At 50.6% G+C, this 19,409-nt stretch overlaps 1 protein-coding gene across 1 annotated transcript; it reads right to left on the bottom strand.

Annotated features, from left to right (window-relative positions):
- Nucleotides 1-181: 181 nt before the first annotated feature.
- On the bottom strand, nucleotides 182-10,718 carry Epx (eosinophil peroxidase). The gene is made up of 13 exons (XM_005321589.5): nucleotides 10,492-10,718; nucleotides 10,275-10,368; nucleotides 9,860-10,035; nucleotides 9,568-9,685; nucleotides 9,358-9,487; nucleotides 8,316-8,522; nucleotides 6,650-6,968; nucleotides 5,102-5,262; nucleotides 4,442-4,697; nucleotides 3,856-4,026; nucleotides 1,625-1,862; nucleotides 873-1,085; nucleotides 182-586 (listed from the first exon to the last, which is right to left on the bottom strand). Exons 1-12 carry the CDS (start codon nucleotides 10,571-10,573, stop codon nucleotides 884-886), a joined length of 2,154 nt encoding a protein of 717 aa, XP_005321646.2. The 5' UTR covers nucleotides 10,574-10,718; the 3' UTR covers nucleotides 182-586; nucleotides 873-883.
- Between the last annotated feature and the right edge of the window lie 8,691 nt (nucleotides 10,719-19,409).

Raw genomic sequence — 19,409 nt, 5'->3', positions numbered from 1 at the left:
CTTCCCCTTTCCCTTCTTTCCCTGATCCATAGTGTTTCTTTCAGCTCTCTTAATTCAGCCTCTAGGAGTGACTTCAAGATGAGTGCCAGCTTGCATCTTAGGAGTGTTCCTCTTCAACATCTGGGCAAAGCTTAGGACTGAGTCCTCACCCTCCCCAGCCCAACACAGAGACAGCAGCCCCTGCCCTCAGCAGTTTTATTGGTTGAAGCAGAGAAGAGCCTGTAGCACACAGGGGATTGTGGGGTGGCTAGATGCTGCGACTGTGTGGTCTCCAAGCCATGGTGGTAGTGGTGGAAAACAGAAGAAAACTCTGGAACCCTCCAGCTGACTCTTGCCAGGACCTCAGGGCCTCCTGTCTTGACCCACAAGTCCTAGCTTGTGGCACTGATTCATAATACTTAAGAGGCTCCCAAGGTGAGTCAGTGCATTACCACCACTAAGAACACCAACTCACTCCCAGCCAATGAAGCCAGCTCTGAGCTGTAGCCATCAAAAGCACCAGCAGGAAATAGTTGCTCCAGGGTGGAAAGAATCATGATTGTCCCCTTCCCCTTGTCTCCGAGGTTTGGGGGCTTGTCATAAACTCCTGTGGAAACAGCAGAATTGAATAAGTGAGGAGTTTACTGGGCATCCTGGAATGTGCCATTTTAGGGCATTAGTGACCAAGCTGAGGACACTTCATAATTAACCCCCAAAGTCCTACGCTCTGAGACTGACCATCAGTGCAGAAACTAGCACATTGGGAAGCCACTAGGAAAAAGTCCCCTGTCCCAATGACAAGTTTTGTTATCTGTGCTTAAAGGCCTGAAAGAACTCAGCTATCCATCCAGGGATGGACATGAGGGCCTCACCCTTCCCAGACCTCCCCTTACCTGCAGAAGCCTCATTTGCCTCGCCAGGCTGAGAGGTTCAACTTGGGGATTTGTCTGCAGCTCACAAAGCCCTTGGGGTAGATGTTGGCCCTGAAGATGTCCCTCGAAACGGTGGTGATACCGGTGTTGTCACATATAATTCGAGGTAAGGAAATCCGGCTCAGGGCCCTGCGCTGTCTCTTGGTGAAAACACCCCATTTCTGCCACCAGAACCTACCAGGAGGCCAAGAGATATGGGAGAATGAGCACCTGTCTGTGCTGGGTATTTTATATACAGCATTTCCTGCACTTCTCACAACTTTCTGCAAGTTTTATAAATGAAGAAACATACTCAATGATTAAATAAATTACCCAGTATTAAGTTCACAGTAACTTATGTGGCCAGGGCTGGATATGAACCCGGGCAGATGCCACATCCAAATTTGGAGTTGGCTATTAAGCCATAGCTTATTGCAAGGAAACCAGATTTTGCTCCTTTCCACTAAGTCTCTGGGATCTGCTACCCAGGACAGTGAGGCTGACAAGTCTCTCCTAGGATTAAGGAGAGACTTAGGCAATGTCAGCCTTGCTAGGTCAGGGTCTCTGTTCCTTGGACCCAGCTTTGTAGGGAGGAGCCTCAAAGTCTTAGATCTCGTGAACTTGAGTGAAATGCAGCTAAAAAGAAGCCCCTTTCCTCTGTTGTTTAGTCATGGAATTCTAATGTTTTTCTGCTCTGCCTCTGGTGCTGATGTCTTGTAGTGTGCATCGCTTACCTGTCTCCATCTCGGGCTCTTCTGAACTGGTTCTCAAAAAGACAAGCCAGAAGAGGCCCCACTCGGGCCCCTGGCAAAAGAGGCTCTGCAATGGCCCCGATCCAGATGTCAATGTTGTCGGGCGTCCCGTACAAATTTAGAAATTTCCTTGCCAAATCATTGTTTTTCAGCACCCGGCCTAACTGTGCCAGGTTCCGGGGCTGGGAGAGCCCACAGAAGCGCCTCCAAGCATTGTAACCTGTGTGGGAGAGGAGAGAATTGGCCTCAGCTGTGTTCATCTCCCATTAACCTTTTTCCCCACGAGTTCTCCAGAGACAGCTATGGTCAGTCAATATTGGGCCAAACAAGAAGATCCATGGTGGTTCAAACACCAGATCACTGTCTTTAATTTAAAATGCAAGTGGACAGCAGGGCTTTGTAAGCATCAGACTGAGGGATGTGTCTAAATGTAAAGAGCTGTTGTAATCAAAAACAACCGCAAATCTGACATTTAATGATATTATTGGGTGGATGTACATTAGTTAGGTACAGTACCCAAAACATAAAAAAACTCATGTTTGTAGAATGAATGAATGAATGAGCAAATAAATGAGTGAACAAACCAAATGAAAAGCGTGGATAAAATTCACCTACTCAGAAAAGGACCTCACACTGAGTAGCCATTTTGAGGGTGATAAAAATGTCATGATGTTAGATCATGGTGGTGGCTGAACAACTCAACATACTAAAATCCCTGAATTATGTACCTTATATGGGTGAATTTTATGGTGTTAATTATATCTCAATTGATTCTTAAAAAGGGTTTTATGTAAGAACCTTCCAGAAACTAGTGACATTGATTTCTCAGCTATCAGGATCCTACACTGGGATCAAGCTATGTGATATGCTGTGGACAATCAAGTTGAGAGGTAACTTTGCCATGACCTGAAGAAACACCCAGCTCCATATCATCAGTTGAACTACAACTCACAAACACTGTTCCCCAGCCAAACAAAGGACAACTGTACAGTGTTTATCATTACTCAGCACTGTTGCTTGAATATTTCTTGGGAGCCCCCAAAACTGTGAGGTGCTTTTATGGTGTGTTAATTATATCCAGTCATTTAAAATCAAGCAATCATGACCTGTCCAAAGCCCCTTCACTATCAAGATCATTCAATTCCAAATTTGGTGTTGGACTTGGGAGGAGACTGCAAGAGCTGCCATCTAGGTAATATTTCTGAGATGTCATGAAAGGAACCAGTATCAGAGGGGAACAGAAAGTCACTGAGACAGTTTATGTGGCTAGCAATCTCAGGCCTCCAGCAGGGGGCGCCCACAGCTCCTTAGTTGTCAGGAGCACCCAAGTTTAAGGAGGTAAGAAATACTGAGTGCCTGATGTGGTGAGTGCAGTAGACAGTAGCAAGTTCCCTGACTCCTTTATGCATAATGAAAGATCTGCTGGGGTGATGGGGCTTCAGGTTCTATCTATACAGGAGGTAGGAGACAGGGAAGGAGGGAGGGGCAAGGCAGTGGCTGAAGGCCTCCCCAAAGGAGTTGAATGGGGTTGACAGTGGGAAGAAGGGGGGACATTTGAAATTTAATTTCAAATTTTTATTACTTCTTACTTGTATTACCTTGGATAAATACCTAGCTGTCTCTGAGCTTATTTTCTCCTCTATAATGTGGCAGTTATAGCTGCTTTTCAAGGTCATTAGGGGGACTAAATAAGTTATATAAGAAAGTGCTTATTCTTTCTTTTTTCCTGGTATAGTCTTTTATCAAACAACTAATGCGGCCTTAATTTTATTCCATTTGTTCCTTGCCTCTAGGCTCTTTGACTTTTACCCCACCGGAACAAGGAGCCAGTTTCCATAGCCTTGGAATTGTAGCCTTTCTCCTTGGAACTTTCCAGAGAGGTGGCGATTGAAGCAGTCCTCTGCCTTTTATATCTACCACTTTTCTCTACTTGGAAAGTCCTTATCTCCTTTTTTCCAGCTCCTGCACTCAAATCCTTGTCCTGTGGTGAACCCAAAGCTGGAGGCCCTACAGCATATGGGGAGGACTTGGCAGGATGGCTTTCAAAGGCTCCCAGGGGTGCTTTGGTACATCAGCCTCAGCCTTGGGTGCTCTGCACCCCTGCACATCCTGTAGACAGTTCCTGTCAGAAAGAGGCTCCCGGGTCTTCTCTGAACCCCCTGAGCAGCCCACACCTGAGTGAAGCCTGTGAGGAGAGACAGGCATTCCCTTACCTGGAAGGCCGTGGTCTCGGCTGCGTTGCATGTTGAGAGCCGCCAGGTCCAGCCCAATCCTTCTCACTTGCCTAAACAGTCGGTCCCGGAGCTCATCCACCAGCATAGAATCTTGACGGTTCAGCTTTGCTGGAGTAGCCATGAGGCCTCGGAGAATGGGGTCAATGCCACCTGGTGGCAGGGAGTGAGAGCAGCACTGATTGGACCAACCTCTGAGAAGCCCCTGATGCCAAGCTAGCTAGAGCTGCACAAGCCAGTTGCATATTTTCTAATGTTTGTTAGAACCTCTGTGGGTGGACAGGAGGGAGCTGGAGCTGGGAGGGATTAACCCACTTCTTAAAAGAGGGATGGTGAGCTCCTTGCAGGTCCACAACGTGCCAGGCTAACATAGGTCTCAATCCCCTCATCCCTCAGGGCCTGGGAGGTCCATGCTTGAGGGTCTTGCTGGCCCTGCCTTTTCTCCACAGTCCTGGGGAGACATTAGCAGCAGCCTTCGACACAGCCTAGCCTCCTGGCAGTCAGCTGGACCCACCTGGGGGAAGGAGTGCTTCCCACCCTCTCTTGCTTTGCCCTAGGAAAGCCTCACCCTCATGCACAATTCTCCAGCTGGCAAAGAATGCGGAGCTTAGTGGAACACGGGAGTTGGGTGCTGAGGCCCGGTATTGGCTGTCCAAGCGGAACATGAAGGGCTGCAGCATGGTGTGGCCAAAGCGGAAGGCCAAGGTGAAGACATTGGCCACGCGTGGGTCCACGTTGGAGCAATACCCTCTGTAGGACCCCAGGGTTCTTCTGGCCCGGGCCTTTCCCAGAACTAAGGGCAGAAAATCCCTGTAGGTGATGATCTGGCAGAGAAGACATACAAAGAATGTGTCCTGAGTGGCTGCCCAGTCTACATCTGGCCTTCAGATGGACTCATGCCTTCAAAGGGTTGCTCAGACATAGCAAGTCATTATGATTATCATGTCAAATTTGGCAATGTTAATTTCCCATTGATAGGTGAGATACTGAAGGACAGAGAGGTTGAGTGTCATGGACAAGGTCATAACTAAGTAGCAGCAGAACCCATGGTAGAGGTACCTCCCAACCCCAGTCACCCAGACCCACCCTCCCCACACCCCACCCACACCCCCTACTCCCATCAAGGCACATCCCCAAGCATGTGCTGAGAAAGGTGGAAGCCACTCCCTCAGATTGCGCCTCAGGCCAGGTTGTTTTCTGGGGGATGCTGGGACTCAGGGTCCCCTACCTGGACCATGGCCCCCACAATCTTCCGAGCCTCATTATACAGCTTGTCTCCACTCCAGCGAGGATTGAGGCGTCTCAGTTCGGTGGCCAGCCGGTTGTGCTCTCGCACAAAGAGGGTGTGCATGGACGCCAGTTTGGGGGTTTCAGTTGATCGAGAATCACCTTGAAAAACCCAAGTTCAGAGTTGCCAAAGCCCTGCCCAGAGAGAGTCTTTGTGCAAGGGTAGATGGAGGTCTGGGGTCTGGGGAGATGGAGTGAGCCTAGCTCTGCCCTCACTCCATCTTCCTTGATTTGCCATGAGACTCCTCACTGACAACCATCCTCCTCCCAAAACTACAGCCCAGGAGGGGGAGCAGAGTGGGGTCTTGGGTCCCTAAGTGGCTGGAAAGGTTAGGGCCAGGCAAGGAGCACAAAGCAGCTACTTGGTTCTCAAATGGAGAGACCTTTGCCTAATGATTCTATGTACAAACTGACCAGATTCATAGCCCAGGACAGCTATGGTGGGAGATCTTGAGGACTCTTGGAACCTTGACTTTGGGACTGCATGCCTGTCTATCTGCAGCTATCTGCATATGCTCTACCAAGGGCTGTATCTTTTCCCATCTTTGGACTTGGTTACATGTTGCTCTCCCCAGGAGGTCAGAGGGAAAGAGAAAGAAAGGGAGAGTTGAGCAGAGCCCTACCCAGACCAGAGCAAGTAAATTCAGTCATCTGCTACCTTCAAACAAAGCCTTGTAGCAAAAGTCTTGTTAGAGTAACAAAGACTTCTCATGAATGTACACACTGAATGTACAATTCTTACAAGGCGAGCTGGAGCCACTGGCCTTGAGGCAAGCAGTGGGCCATAGGAGACGGCAGAGACATGGGAACTATACTGGCTTTACCTGTGGGGGCGCTGCCATTGGAAACTCTTTGCTTCTCCTCCCTAACTCTCAGCTTCTCATCTGTAACATGAGGGTGATAATTTCTGTGTTTCAGAGCTGCTGTGAGGTTTAGGGATGGCCCACTGGAATATCTTGAATAACTGGAAACGATTCCATGATCATTACAACCACACACATGGGGGCAAAGACTTGGAGGAGAGTTCAAAGTATGCATCCAGAGGAAGGACCAGGCCACAGTGTCTAATAAGTGAATGGGTGGGTGGGGAACTAAGAAAATTTAGCCTAGAAAAGAAAAATATCTATGTGTAAGTAACAGGTCCTTTCAGGTAAGTAAAGGGGCTCTTCTCTGAGGTTCCAGAAGCAAGACAAAGAGCAACAGGTCTAGATATTGGATCAAAATAAGGGGAACCCTTCTTAGAGCCAGTGGAGCTGCCTGGGAATAGGTTGTGATGCGTATAGAGAGTGAGTCCTTCAACTCTGGAAAGTCAATCAGGGAGCTCTGGATACACACAGGGATTGGCTAAGGGACTCCTTCCAACTGACTGACTGACTGATGACCATGCTCAGATATATGCCTATGGTGTGAACACTGAGGTCCCCATCCAAGTCCCCTAACCCACTTCCCACCACGACTTCCCAAGACATCATCTTCCCCCAAGTCCAACCTGCCAGGAAGCAAGGGATGCGTGCAGAGCGATTGGTAAGGAGGCAGGGGTCGTCTTGCAGGTTGTCGAAGGGCAGCAGGGCCCTGCCGTTGTCTTGGAAGCGCTGGTTGACCGCCATCAGCCCTAGGTAGTTGGTCCGGTTGCGGAGCCGAAGGGCCAGGGAGACCTCGCTGCCATACACCATGCTGGCGTCCACAAAGGAGGTGAGCGCATTGATCTGGTTGCGAACTTTGTTCCTGTTTTGGGGGCATGAGGGTGCCGAGCGGAAGAAGGGGATGCAGTCACGCTGGTTCGTGATGCGGGGATCATTGGGTGGGATCTGAGATGGAAGAGAAGTCAGTCACACCGGCTCGCTCCTCTTGGTCACCACCTCCCTGGAAACCTTGCTCGAAACTCCTCCCTCCAGGAAGCCCTCCTTGATTCCCTCTGACTCCCTCAGACTCCCGCTGCTTCAGCTGGAGTGTGCTTAACAAAATTTTTATCACAGTCACAAAAGATTAGGAACGCTTGAGGCTTTTGAAATTATTTAGAGCTTCCTCTTGCAGGTGGGGAAACTGAGCTTCTCTGAGGGATGATGTGACAACCATTTGGCAGGAGAGATGGGATTAGAATTTAGTTCTGACAGTTCAGCCTGTGCTCCTTTAATACCCAGCAGCTGGACAGACACTTCCTAAGCTCCTTTCTTTTCAGGTGCTTTGGAGACGATGAAGGTCTAAAAACTCAGTACAGGCCTGGCACAGTGGCACATGCCTGTAATCCCAGCCACTGGAGAGGCAGAGGCAGGAAGATCACGAGTTCAAGGCCAGCCGCAGCAATTTAGTGAAGCCCTAAGCAACTTAGCAAGACCCTGTCTCAAAATAAAAAAAATAAAATAAAAATAAAAGGGGCTTGGGATGCATCTCCTTGGTTAAGTGCCTTTGGGTTCAAACTCTGGTACCAAAATAAACAAACAAAAATCCTAGTGCGGGAGGCAGGAAACTGACAGTGCCGTGCAAACACGCACAGCTAAGTAACCAAACTGAGGGGCATTTGCTATGCTTGATATAGACCTGAGAAAGCTCTGCAGAGGAGGTACCTGCACCAGGGCTTAAGGAAGGAGTGAGGTGACAGCAGGAAGTACTGTGTCCCCCTCCACTCCAGCAGAGACTCTGTCTGCTCCCTGGATTCTAGATTCTTCTCTTTCTTTTTTTTCTTCTTTCTCTCTCTCTCTTTCTTTCTTTCTTTCTTTCTTTCCCCCCCCCCTCTCTCTCTCTCTCTCTCTTTCTTTCTTTCTTTCTTTCTTTCGTGTCTATGCCCCACACCTTCCTTGCCTTCTGGCTTGAAAGGTAGAACCCTGCTCCCAGCCCACTCAGGAGGTGCCCAGGGCTGCAGGGCCCTTGGACCACCCAGAGGAGAGAAGGACAGGAGCCAAGAGACCCTAAGAGCTTCCAAAAGTAGAGGTTTCTGCTATTGGAATCAGCCCCATGGCTGAGGCCTATCTCCAATCAGTCACTCCATAGAGCTCTGACCTTCTGGCAGATTGCCCACTGCCACCCTGGTCTATGCCCAGCTGTGTTTCTTGGGGTCTGGATTATACCCCAGCTCCTTCAGGATGGGGTTTCAGCCTCTCAGATCCCCACCTGCAATCCACTGCCTGAGTTGGAGGCCTCCACAGGGGCCTGGGTACCTTGATGGGAAAGCATGGCGGCAGCTGGGCACAGGTCTTCTCACAGTCAACGCCTGCAGTGAAGGATATTCTGGCTGGAGACTCAGGGGAGAAGTCCAGGTCATGATCAATGAACTGGCCCCACTGCATGAACATGAGGGCCCGGCCCCGGTCAGAGGCCAGCCTCTCATTGGGGAAGCGGACGATCTGGTTGGAGACAGCCCGGACCTGTGGGGAAATAAGGTCAGCAAGGGGCTTGGAGAGCTGATCTACAAGGTGCTGGAGCCAACCCAAGACTCAGGTGAGGGCAGCAGCGCCCCCTGCTGGAGCTGATGCAGCTTCTCCTCCTCTTCTGCCCTGAATTCTCCTGTCCTCCTGTGTCCCAGGAGATGTAGCCTTCCCTGTTGTGGCCATCATTCCTAGAACGCTGGCCTCTGGCCTAAATCCTGAGAAGCCCAGCAGTAAAGAGAAGGAGAGGGGCCGGGTCAGTGACTCAGACTCACCAACTCTTACACAGTGGTAAATAGAGTAGATTGTTAGATTGACGTATAGACCCGTAGATGATAGAACTGACTCACAGATGTTGGACTGGTTTTAAGGGGGTAAATAAAAAAGAGAGAACTGGCTAGATAGATGGAAGGATCAATAGAAGAAAATTTTACAAAGATATTGATAGGGGGTAGATGACAGACTGTCATATTGACATATGAAGGGAAAATTGATAAACATGAAACTTATAGATTCAACCAGATTAAGGTGTATAGTGCTTTATGCTTAGCAAGATACTTTGCCACTAAGTCTCTCTGAAAAGAAACAATTAATATTGTTATGGCTAAGATTAAGAGACATGTCTTTATATGACTTTATTTAATATTTGTGCTAACTCTCTGAGGCAGCATTTTCTGCCATATTATAGATGAGGAAACTGAAACACAGGAAGTGATCTTTTTTGTCCAAAGCCCCCCATGTGGTGAGCGGGAAACTCTGAGTTTGATTCCTGTCTGCCTCACTCTGGGCTGTTTTACTTCCTGTATTTACTCCCAGACCCTCCACCCTGACTCACAAGAGGGAGGAGGAAACCATTGCGCTTCTTGCCAGGGGTCCAGCCGAAGGGGAGTGACAGTCTGTCCTCATACTCAGCCGGCAGCCAGCGGGCCAGGGGCTGGTTGGAGGCCCCCAGCCAGGGTCTCTTCCTGTAGCCGTGAATGGGTGGGATTAGTGGGGTTCAGGGACATGGAGGAAGGCAGCGGGGAAGGTGGCCCCTGGCACCCACTTGTTGTTACATCTCCCAGTGATGGTGCGGTACTTATTGCTGCACTTCTCAGCCTGGTCCTGAGGAGCACAGCCAGTGGCCCGGGACAGCAGGTGCAGCTGATGTTCCGTTAGCACATCTGGAGGACAAGTGGGAGGAGTCCTGAGTCTGGAGTCCTAGCTCCTTTCTGAGCTGGCCTGCTCCATCCCTTTACCATCCCTCCTCCCCAGGGCTGTACTCCCGCTTCTAATCCTGGCTTCCTTCCACCTCCAGCCCAGTGCAGGCCCTGGGGGTTCAATGGGGAACATAGTACCAGTGACATTGAAGGGTCTGGATGTCCAGGGTTGTAACTTCTCTTCCAATAGCCCTAGGGCCACATGCATATAATCAGCTGCCCGAACAACTGTCCTGGTGGCTGCTATGGGTTGCTTGAAGTAGGACAGGAGGTCCATGGGGCTGGCAGAGCCGCTGCGAAGGCGCTGCTTGATGCTGCCCGGGAAATGAGGAGGGAGGGCTGGAAGAAGGTGCAGAGCCACCCAGTAGAGCCCCAGCCCAGAGGGTGAGTCATCAGGACAGAGCAGACAGACCAGGGCGAAGGGAGGGAAGTTCTCTACCAACCGTGGCAGTCCCATGGCACCCAGGGGTGGGTGTTGGGTGAGATGAATGGCTGGAATGACCCTGCCCCACTGACCCTCCCAGGCCCAGGCAGCCCCCAGACCCAGGTCCACCTCTTCTGGGTCCGATTGTAGGCAGCATCCACCAGCAACTTGGCCTCTGCTATGCAGTCCTGAAGGAGCGAGTTCTCCACCGCCCTGGGGGTGGCTGTTCAAAGGGATGGGGACTGAAGGTCTAAGGAGCCAGAAGACCCCCCAGATCCACATGCTTCTCTGCCATTCCCCTTCCCTCAGACTGTCCCTCTTCCTTGGCTGGCCAAGGGGCTGTTACCTGAGACAGTGCCGTCACCGGGGTGAGGGAGGATGAGTGTGGCTAGGACCCCAGCCAGGCCCAGGAGCAGCCGCATCTCCATGGTGAGACCTCCAGCCACAGCTGGGTGAGAGACACTCTCAGCCTCAACAGGGTGGGGGTGGTGTCCCTTGATCCCTTCCTGCCCGGGGGACCCTCAGGTGACCTCTCACTGACTCCTGCTCTTCTCCAGAAGTAACTGGGAAGGGGCTTTTATATTCCATCCTGGGGTTGGGGAGGGCAGCTCTGGGCCACGGGAGCCCCGCCCCTTGGGTGGAGCTCTGAGCCCTCTGGTTTCCAGGGAGGTTGACATTGGTACACCCCACCCCACCCTGGCCGTTTTCAGCTTGGTGACATCCTCCTTCCTATCCACTTGCTCCACCTCTACCTGTCCTAAGGAGTCAAGGGATGCGTTTCTCCCAGGGGCTGGAGCAGTGCCTGGGACACAGGTTTTGCCTAATCCATATCTGCAGGATGACTGAGGAGGAGTGTGCCTCAGAAGGGGACTGGACTTGGCCCCGTCACTCACTAGCTGAGGGGCTTTGGGCGAGTCACTTTCCCTCTGCAGGTCTCGATTTCTGCATCCTAAAATGACAGTTGGCCCAGTTGATTGGAAGGGCTCCTCTCCCTCCCACCTGGAGTCTACCTTACTGTTGTATTCCCTCCAACACAGCCCAAGTCCTGGAATTCAGTAGGTGCTCAGAAGTAAATGTTTGTTGAGTGAGTGAATGATGTGTGATCAATGATTTGACTCCTCCCCTCACCTTTCCAGCCCTATCAGGTCCTTCCAAGGTGCCTGGGAGAGGGGCAGTGATGGCTGAGGCAGAACTTGAAATACCTCTAGGGGCTGTTTGGGGTCCCAGTAAAATGTCACAGGTAAAATACTGGGTGAGGGAGCTGAGGACCTGCAGGGCTTTAGGCTTCTCCAGATGTTTTCTCTGCGCCCAGCAGTTCTGGGTTATTCTTAGCAGGAGGTTTAGACTCTGGCTTCCTCTGGGCTGGACTAGAAGTAGCTTGTTGCTGTGGCTCAGACTGTCCTGAGTTTCAGTCTGGCTCCATCACTAGCAGTGTGGCTTTGGGGGAACCCCCACTTCCAAAGCTTAAATGTACATGTACTCTAGGCAGTCTGTCCCGGAGGGCCCATTCCTCTCACACCTCTGTCTTTGTCTGCCTTGCCTATGGCCCTTCTTTGGGTGGACGTGTCCATTCCTTACTCAGTGTGGACCTTGGACCCACTCCAGAACTCCACAAGGGTTCCCGTCATCCTCGTCTCCTCCCGCCCTCCGGTTCCACCTCAACCTGCCCAGTGCCCTCCCTGCCCCCTCCTCCCACAGCAACGACACCAGCCTCAGCAGTTGCTCTTGACACAGCCACTTGCTTTGGCAACTCCTTTCACAAGCTCCAGTTGATGGCCCAGGCTCCCCCCCCCATCTTATCTCCTGCTATCAGCAGAAGCTCCTGACCTATGACACAAGGGCCTGCATGGAAAGTCATTGTGTAGGTGCTGAAAGTGCAGTGGGTTCCTTGCTGACCCACTGGGTGACTTTGGGTAAATCACCCACCCCATACACACACTGGACCTCAGTTTCCAAATTTGTGAGACAGAACAGTGATCCCAATGTAGGAGAGAGCTCTTTAAGATTGTAGCATGGTTCTCAACTGTGGGTCACCTCCCTTGTCCTCAGGAGACCAGATGCCTTGGGTTGGAGCCAGGTGGGGTGTCTGAGGCCCAGGTTACCCTCTTCCCAGGGTCTCTGCACTCGGAGTGAGCTCTGCTTTTCTACTTATTCAGCAATATGGAGTTGTGCAAGGGTTTGGCCACAGCTATGAGCCCAAGTCAGAACCCTGGCTACTAGACGCAGCCCTCCCTGCCTTGTTGGCCAATGTCTTGGGAATTTTGACCTGTGGATTGCTTACGGTGGTGATGAGAGGCAAGCAGAAGGAAAGGGCCCACTGAGGAGCCCTGCACAGGCAGACTATGGAGGCAGGTTCTGGGGTGCTGCTGGGGCTGGGTCCTTGCATCAGGACTGGCAGGCAGAGGTACAGACAGGGAGGCTAAAGGAAAATCAGGCCTCCACCTGGTCTCCTGGCCTGATTGAAGGATCCTTCATCCAACTGCTGCCCTCTCACCCGACCCTGATCCTAGGTGCTGACCACCTTGACCTTCTATCTACAAAATTTTCACCTTTTTTTTTTTTTTAGTAACAGAGCCCCCTTTGAAATTAAAAGCCTCAACTCCCCAATTTCTTGTAAAATTGTTTTTCAGCAAATGAGTCAGTCTCCTCATGCTGAGCATGAAAACTGAGGAACTGGCCCCAAAACCTGAGCAGACACCAGCAAAGTTTGAAAAACCAGAATTGTGCTGGGCTCAGTGGCGCATGCCTGTAATTCCAGCAGCTTGGGAAACTGAGGCAGGAGGATTATGAGTTCAAAGCCAGCCTCAGCAACTTAGTGAGGCACTTAGCAACTCAGTGAGACCCTGTCTCTAAATAAAATATGAAAAAGGGCTAGGGGTGTGGTTCAGTGGTTAAGCACCAATGGGCTCAATTCTCAGTACAGAAAGAAAGACCAGAATTGTAACAGACCTCTATCTAACACAGCCTGGCTGAATCTGCATATGTATATTTCTGGGCTATAAATTGTAACATTCCTGTAGGAAAGGTAGAGGCAGGGTAGCTGCTTTCCCAGTTTCGGGCAAACTGCAATTAAGTTCACGTTTCCTTTTTTTTTTTTTTTTAATGGTGCTGGGGATTGAACCCAGGGTCTTGTGCATGCGAGGCAAGCGCTCTACCAGGTGAGCTATATCCCCAGCCCTCATGTTTTCTTTTAATAAGATCTCTCTGATTTCTAATGTGGGCAGGGTACTGACTAGGCCAGATGCCTGAGCTGCAGTACTCGGCACCCAGGAGCCTAATGAGGTCAGTATAGAGAGATGACTACGCTGTCAACACCTGAAGCAAGCCTGAGGCCACCTCCGGCACTGGCAGATGGAGGTCTTTCTGTGGTCTACCTGGTAGAGTCCTTAGGAGAATCAGTGTGAATTGCTGACACCAGTGGTGCCTGGTCTGAAGCAGGTGCTCAACAGTGTTGCTGAATAAGCTTTGTTGTTTCTTTGATTGAGCTCATTTGAGGTTGTTGCTCAAGGGCAGGAATTGCCATCAGCTTGAAAGTGGGTAGGTGCAGTGAGTGCTAAGGCTTTGCAGACCCTTCAGGGCTGGTCACCTGGAAGGGAGGTCTCTAAAGCAAGGGTTGTTGGTCCCTGTCTCTCTGGGGTAAGGCACTGGAAATTGAGCACAAGGACAGTGATGAAGGCCCCCCTCTAGCCTTCACCAGGGAGCAAGGTCTTCACCGTGGTCTGCTTTGACATGTGCTTTTTCAGGGCCAGTCACATGCAGGGACCAGAAGAGGGACCACAGTCCCTCTGCCCTTCCCCATGGGCTTTTTCTCATGCCAACTGGGACCTCAGTGAAAGTTTTCCCTCCGGGATTAGCTTTGCCCAGTGGCAACCAAGAGTATGACTCTGGAGGTGTACTATTTTTTGATCTCTCTCTCCTCTATATACCAAAATCATTATTAGTAATATTTATTTAATGAAATAAGTTATAGTTGGGGCTGGGGTTGTGACTCAGTGGTAGAGCGCTTGCCTAGTTGGGTTCCATCCTCAGCACCACATAAAAATAAATAAATAAAATAAAGGTAATTGTTCCTTGAGGACAATAGTTGTCTATCTACAAATAAAAAAACAACAACATATTTTTAAAAAGTAATAATAATGGCCAGAAAATAAATGTGTGAATTTTCTTTTATTGGACTTTGTTTATATAATCATGCCAATAAAAAATACAACTAAAGATATTACACTAGTAAAAAAAGAATAATAGGGCTGGGGTTGTGGCTCAGTGGTAGAGTGCTTGCCTAGCATGTATGAGGCACCGGGTTCAATTCTCAGCACCATATATTAATAAATGAATAAAATAAAGGTTAATCAACATCTAAAAACTATATTTTAAAAAATATTGGAGTAACACTTTAATTATACAAATACTTTTAAATAAAAGAAAAAACACCTACTTAGTGGTGTCTATAATTAAGTCTATAATTACAGTTTCTATTTTCTTGATTTTTTTAAGTTATTAAATGAACAATTATAAAGAGGAGAATAAATTCAATCTTTGAGATATGATTAAAATTCAGGGGTCTGGGGTTATGGTTTTTCTCACACGTGCAAGGCCCTCGGTTCGATCCTCAGCACCCCATAAAAAAATAAATAAATAAGAGTTATATAAAAAAAAAACTCAGTAAACATTTCATGAGTGAAATAAGATTGACACTTAAAAATACTCCACAGTTTGCACTCATTCACTGTTTTAAATACAATTTAAAACCACAGTGTTCATTACAACCTCTGTGTCGTCGTTGTTTATATCAAATCAGCTGTTTAAACAGAATACACAGTGCTGTTGGCGGGACCAGGGACCTGTGGCTGAAGCCTGCCTGCCTGTTTTTGGACAATTAGCAGTTATTCTCAAAGCAAATACACGTAGCTGTGGAAGCCACTGAATTATTGGGAATCATCTGAATTAACTTCTATATAGAGGGCAATGCTTACTAAGGATATGCAATAAAAATGCACTAACTTGAAGCTTGCGTGGTTTGCCAATTGCAGCAATTTGGGGGACTACAGATCAACCCAAGCTCTCGTTGAGAAGGAGAATTTTTATTACTAAAATTATTTAGAATTGCCACCCCGTGGTGATCGTAGTAAGCAGTCTGTCCTTCCGTCTGTGTTGTGTGGTGAGAAAATTCCCTACAGACAACACACACCTTGTTTTCTAAAAAAGTATTGCTTAATATTCTTTAAGTTGTAGATGGAAACAATACATTTATTTTATTTGTTTGTCTTTATGTGGTGCTGGTGATTGAACCCAGTGCCTCACGCATGCTAGGCAAGTGCTCTACCACTGAGTCACAACACCGGCCCTTGCCCCTTTCTTTTACCTTCACTAAATGACAAGTCAGGAGGCTTTTAAGTCCTTCCATCCCCTTAAGCACCACCGCCCTCCCCCCCCCACACACACACACGCACACGTTGGGTCCCTGGGGAGAGGGAGGCAGGGAGCACTGGACTCTGAGCACCTGTAGGGAGAACGGGCCGCTCATGCTGTACTGGAATCTGCTGTGCAGGCCCCAGCTGAGCTGGGTCACTCTGTGGGATCGCACAATATCTCTTTGGCAGCTGCCAGGGATCCCCAGATCCTTCCATGGTTTCCCAGGCTCTGTAGGACTTCTCCAGCCTCCACCCACTTATTAACCAGCCACCACACTCCAGCTTGATCTCCCTAAAGTTTCCTGATACTCTTCTTCCCCTCACCTCTGGGTCCTTGCACATGTCCCCTTGTCAGACTAACTTCTACTCATCTTCTCGCCTGGGTTGGGTTGTCACCTCCTCCAGGAAGCCTTCCTCAGCCCTTTCCTATTCAGACCCCAATTCGGTCTCAGCTGCAGGGCATCCCACACTGATGCCTCCTCAGCACATATTGTGCTGCATGGAAGGAACGCTGTCACCTTGTCCATCCCTGGACGTGTGCCGAGCACCTTGGGGACCTCAGGCCTGATCTTGCCGGCAGTTGTATATCTAGCACCCAGCACAAGGCTAGGCCCAGGGCCGGTGCTCAGGAATGCTGTAGGACAAACAGGAGAGTGTACTGAACTCCAGGAGTTCACATTTGCTTTCCACCTGGAAGCAAATATACAGCCGCTGGGATTTCCCAAACCTCCAGGGGACAGTGGGGCCATGCCCAGGGTCTTGACCCCAATAGGCCAAGGGGATGGGGTGAGGAAGGGGGTGGGGGCATAATGGAGGTGATGTAGAGATGGGAGGGCTTTAGGGTGGGCACTAGGTGGTCCCCCAGGGCACGAAAGAGACAGGAGCCCGAGCTCTGGGTGACTGGAGTGGGTGCTGCTCAAGGGCTGTGAGCGTGAAGAACCCACTGAGCACGGAGGCCACATGCTGGGGACAGGGCGGGTGGGGCACCCCACGGGGTTGGGTGTTTGGGAGCCTGTGTGAGCTTTTCCCTCAGCAAGTGGTAACCAGAACCCACTGCTGGGCCATGGGGACCTCAGAAGTTGGGGAGTCTCAGAGGTGAGCTCTTCCTCCAAGAGGGAAAAGGGTGAAGTAAAAAGCCAAGGACACCTGCACAGACCCATGAAAAAGGCCACTCTCGGGGTGCCAGGAGGTGGCGAGTCTGCTTGGAGACTGGGGGTAAGAGGGCCAGAGGAGGCTGGGCGGTGTCCTCAGGGACGAGGGGCTGAGGCTAGAGACAGCCCCTCGACGGTTCCCCCTTCCTTCCAGGGTTGTGGGAGTGTGAGGCTCTGAGGGACTTGGCTCTACAAGCATCCAGTCCCCTCTGCTGGCTTCTCCTGTCCCTCTGAGCAGCTTTTCCTGGGAAAGGAATCTAAGGGGGTCACCATCTGGCTCCCACCCCGAATCCCATCTCCCCCTACACCCACTGGCTTTCGGCTCCTGAATGGGCCTACCCCCTCCTCCTCTGGTCTCAACCCCGAGGGCTCTTCCCCCTCTGCTGGTGACTCCTTCTGAGTGTCCAGGTCTCATTCATAGGGACCCTTTCCTGGTCCACCCCCCAGACATGATGCAGTTGGTGGGGTCTTCCTCTTCCCTAGGCTTCCAACTCATTTCCTCAAAGTTCACATCATTGTAATTATACTCATGTCTCTGCGGTTGGATTTGGTTAAACTCCAGCTCCCTGCAGGTCTGTGGGTGTCAATAGCTGTGCACCTGTTTTATGGCTCAGTAGCCCCAACACTTAACATAGCGCCCAGCAAGGAGCCAGATGCTGATTTGTGGAATGGACGCATGTCCTGTGACCTTGCCTGTCATGGTTCCGAGGTTGGGGGATGGATTTGTGCCTGGACATCTGCCAGGACCAGGGGCATTGCTTTCTCTGGGCCATGCCAACCCTGGGTCAGGGGATGCAGTTGGTTGCAGGCCTGGCCCTGCTAGAATCACATCCAGACCTTGGACCGTAAAGGAGGTCTCCCTCCAGGGCACCTTTCAGCTTCAGTACACTTGAACCTTCCCGCCCAGCTTCCCCTGGCCAGCTGATAACCTCAAGTTTCTGCAATCACTTTCACAAGAACCGTCCACCAGCCACAGGGGAGCTGCTGGCCACAGGCCTGATTTGATCTCTTTATCTGCTCTGCTCCAACCGCCCCATCCAGACAGCGGGGTCTGAGCAGGGCTTGGGGCCTGGTAGCCCTGCCTCTGCTCCGTTTTCAGGGGTTCTGGTGGTGGGGGTCTTTGGCTTTATTCTAATGATGAGAATACTGACCTGCACAGCGGGAAAGGGCCTGGCTCAAACTTCCAAGGCTCCACTTTAGGCCGAGTCTAGGATGGACCAGGAGTTTGTGCACATGTATGTGAATTTGTATATATTTGTGTTCCAGAGCTGAGGACTGACCCCTTTAGGGAGGCAGTACTGAGTCTCTGCCTTTAGCAAGCCTGGAGAAAGCAGGCTTTGGAGAGCTACCTGGCAGTCCAGCACCATCCTGCCTCTTGAGAAAGAGCTTGACCTCTCTGATCAATTCGACAAAGGGCAGGAAGGTTCAGGAGGCAGAAGGGTCAAAACATGAGAGGTCACAGGTCTAGACTCGGGAGTCAGCCAAGGCAAGCGCCCCTCCCTTCTCTCCTCCCGCCTGCCTTGGCCTTCTGTGAGAGCTTGTTACCCCACCTCCTCCATCAGACTGGGGATTCCCAGGAGCAGAGACTGGGGTACAGTAGGGGAATTGTGGCCTTGCAGACAAGAGAGATCCTGCGTCGATTCATGACGTCATGAGTGAGAAGGCTCCAAGGGCCATATGACTCGTAGGGTGCTGCCATTTGTAGTAATTGGAGCCCTGGCAGCGCTGGAATCCAGCAGGAATGGCTGCAGCAGATGTGCGTGATTTCTTGTCCTTGCTGTATGTCGGCCCAGGGCCTCACATGGGCTAGGCGAGCGCTCTACCACTGAGCCCCAGCCCCAGCCCTGGGACTTCGTTTTTAATGTTGAAATAAAGAAAAAACAATGCATCATGGTGCCCAGGAAAGGGCCCTCAGTAGGGGTCTGACTTACCAGCCAAGCTCCTAAGGGCACAGATGTGACCTGATGGAGAGAAGCCCCTCTGGAGGCTGGCAGGATGCCTGAGCCTGAGCAGGCAGAGCATGTAGAGTGGGGGCCTGGAGCCCCCTGTGCTTGAGGGGGTCTGGCAAGCCATGCGCTGCTTCCATTGTGCTGACCTCCAACCCTCTGGAGGGCTCCTGTGGGCTGACTGCCCCAGCTCCGGGGATAGAAGCCACTCTGAAGCAGGGGCTGGTGGGAGTCTGAGAAGGAGGGCAGCATCCTCCTTCAGTCCCCCATGGCCTCACGCTGTAAATAAAAACATAACACAGTCTCTCTACAAGAAAGGGCCCATAGAGGCATGTGTGAATGTGGTACTGCATGCCTATAATTCCAATGATTGGGGAGGCCAAGGTAGGAGGATTGCAAGTTTGAGGCCAATGTGGGCAATTTAGTAGGGACCCTCAAAATAAAAATAAGGACTGGAGATATATCTCATGTAAAATGCCCCTAGGCTTAATCTGCAGTATTAAAGAGAGAGAGAGAGAGAGAGAGAGAGAGAGAGAGAGAGAGAGAGAGAGAGAGAGAAAGAGAAAAAGAAGAAGAAGAAGAAAAGAAGGGGGAAGGGGCCCGTAGTGACCTGGTCTTGTAGGCTAATCCCAATACACCCAGGAAGAATGGATGCCTGGAGGCTGTCAGGATTTAGACACCCACTTAAGTGAAACAATCTCTTGCCTGGGACATTAAAATGTGGAAGACTCAGAAATGCCAAGAAAGAAGCTGGCC

Source organism: Ictidomys tridecemlineatus, chromosome 3 (genome assembly GCF_052094955.1).
Source record: "Ictidomys tridecemlineatus isolate mIctTri1 chromosome 3, mIctTri1.hap1, whole genome shotgun sequence".
In the NCBI taxonomy this organism is placed as follows: Eukaryota; Metazoa; Chordata; class Mammalia; order Rodentia; family Sciuridae; genus Ictidomys; species Ictidomys tridecemlineatus.
Note: the sequence above shows the minus strand (reverse complement) of the source record. Positions and strands in the feature narration are given on the sequence as shown.

Bases quoted from the DNA above. Each gene is read 5' to 3' on its own strand.
- Epx (XM_005321589.5), bottom strand. From the start codon at position 10,573: ATGGAGATGCGGCTGCTCCTGGGCCTGGCTGGGGTCCTAGCCACACTC. The intron at 5,263-6,649 runs GTTGGACTTGGG...GGGTTTTTCAAG, and splicing joins CATCCCTTGCTTCCTGGCAG to GTGATTCTCGATCAACTGAA. The intron at 1,863-3,855 runs GTAAGGGAATGC...TCTCCCACACAG, and splicing joins CCGAGACCACGGCCTTCCAG to GTTACAATGCTTGGAGGCGC.